At 39.2% G+C, this 2,234-nt stretch overlaps 1 protein-coding gene across 1 annotated transcript in view; it reads right to left on the bottom strand.

Annotated features, from left to right (window-relative positions):
* LOC109125233 (glycerophosphodiester phosphodiesterase GDPDL1-like) overlaps positions 1-2,234 on the bottom strand; it is a 5,183-nt gene that overhangs the window by 1,048 nt on the left and 1,901 nt on the right. The window contains exons 3-7 of the mRNA XM_019242603.1: positions 1,882-2,175; positions 1,150-1,770; positions 721-1,080; positions 364-509; positions 17-280 (exon numbers count right to left, since the gene is read on the bottom strand). Coding sequence (XP_019098148.1) covers positions 17-280; positions 364-509; positions 721-1,080; positions 1,150-1,770; positions 1,882-2,175 — 1,685 coding nt within the window. The remainder of the gene's footprint in view (positions 1-16; positions 281-363; positions 510-720; positions 1,081-1,149; positions 1,771-1,881; positions 2,176-2,234) is intronic.

Below are 2,234 nucleotides of genomic sequence, written 5' to 3'. Positions count from 1 at the left end.
CAGAGTCAGGAAAGACTGATGCTTTGTTGATGACAACAGCGTTAGCGAATTTCTTTATGACTTCGATGGCAGAGTCACGAATATCACGAATGATTTCCTCAATTTTGTAGACAGTCTCGTACTTGCTCTGCTTCTTGAAGTCAACTAGAACCGAGCTGTTCGTAGACTGAATCATGACCTTTGTTTTCGTATTTTCATTGGTGTAACCAGCTTCTGTGAGGGTATCGAGAACCGCTTTAACCACATCGAGCCCTTGCTTCTCTCTCAAGTATGCCGCATTCTGAGGGACACAAAAAAAAAAACATAGTTATTTGGAGTGTCATTGATAAAATCTCAAGACTAAGAGGTACACAAGAACAAGACCTCTACTCTGATCAAAACACCGGAGAGAGAAGTGGAGTGTTCTGCTAATTCTAGGAACTCAGAAAGCGAAATAAGCTTCCCTGAATTTTTCTCATTCGGATTCCTAAACATATTGTAAGAACTCTGGTAAGGGTTTGAAATAGCAGCTGCACAAAAACGTGGGAGAATAGTTATTGTAACTCTCAATCTAGAAGAATGTGAAATTGTTAAGAAAACAGATATTTTAGCATCTTATATGTAACCATTTTTAAGTTAAGTAAGAGTACAAACAGAAGTTCTCTTACTACTATAAATAGAGTGAGCAGAACAGACTAGCATTCATCTGACACAGGTGCAATATTTAAGGCAGAAACTTACGAGTCAAGTTTTGGATCTCAGGCCATGTGAGACTAAAAGTGTATATTCCAACATCTGATCTAATCTCAGGAACAGTAGTTGAAAGGTTGCTAAACTGACTTTGGGCAACCAGTGTGCTGTCCTTGAGATCTGCCGTACTTAAGCAAAAGCATTTACCGTCGCTAGACATTTGGACAGAGCAATCGATAACATCAGCACCATCTTTAATTGCCTTCTCATATGCCAAGTTTGTACATCTAGGATAGTCCCCACTCGCACCATCTTTTGATATAACAAGAAAATCCACTGAGGCATGAACCGGATCAGTCCCCTGGTTGATCAGAGGTTTTGTAGGGTTTCGGCCAATGTAGGAGAAGCAGTCTGTGGAAAACATGAAAAAAAAAATGTTTGATTTTGACTAGTTCCAGTAATGCAAGAGAGTTTGCTTACCAATGGATGCAGATGCAGTTAAGGGAAAATCAGAGAGCATCCCATCGACAGAGAAATCGCCATTGTCCACAAAAGATAGATACTCAGACACTGGATCGTAACTATAGTTATAAGCGAGATCAACATCATTTGCGAAACCTGACACATATACTTCTAATCCAGCTTTGTGAGCATCTTGAACTAATGATGTAGGAGGAAGCAAGTACTGCTTGTCACCGAGTGGAAATATGTAAGACTTGGGAACAAGAATCTTTGAAGCAAACGTCTTGACAAAAGTTAGGTTACTCAAGATAGAACCGTAGGTTCGGTTTGTTGTCGGCTCGAAATCTTCTTTCCCAAGAAACTGAAACACAAAACTCGGCCCATTAAGCTTGAAACGGCCAGTAATTTTCTTAAAGAAATTCACTTCAGGAGAAGAGATGAAGTCAATGGAAACAGTTCTTGAAACTGATACTAGAAAACTGCTCATGCTTAAATTGTGTTGCTCGTAGAATGCATCGTGCTGAACATGCAACCAAAAACCTCCTTGTGGCTTAATTTGCTCGGTTACATTTTGAATCGTGAGAATCGTATATCCATTTCCATCGAATTTATCTGATCGCGATAGTATTCCTCGGATCACTAAGGTAATAAGAAAAAAACCATTTGTGAGAAGTTACAAGAGAAAAAACAAAACTTAATTGTTTGTTGTAATACTTTATAAAAAGCACTTACTGAATGACAAACACTTACAAGAAACATTCTGGAGATCTTTCAAGGTGGAATCAATGGCGAACCAACCCTGAGTAGTGACTCCATGAACCGGGTAAGAGTTTTGACCATTTGTGTAAACAAATTGAACTGTTGAAGCATTGGCCAGGTTTAAATCGGGGAAGCAAATCCCAACTCCATCTTTGGTTAGCTGAACATCACACCATAGAACAACATCGGCTACACTTGTCTGGATTGCAAGATTGTAAGCATCAATACTCGAATCCGGTAACAATCCAGAAAACCCACCACGAGCAATCACACGTGGAGCTTCACCTAGTAATTAATAAAGTCATAAGAAGTAATATTCCGAAAAGTTATATTTAGTCCGACAA

Source organism: Camelina sativa, unplaced genomic scaffold, assembly GCF_000633955.1.
Source record: "Camelina sativa cultivar DH55 unplaced genomic scaffold, Cs unpScaffold00495, whole genome shotgun sequence".
NCBI lineage: Eukaryota > Viridiplantae > Streptophyta > Magnoliopsida > Brassicales > Brassicaceae > Camelina > Camelina sativa.
The sequence above is the reverse complement of the archived record's forward strand: the minus strand, read 5'-3'. Positions and strand labels throughout refer to the sequence as shown.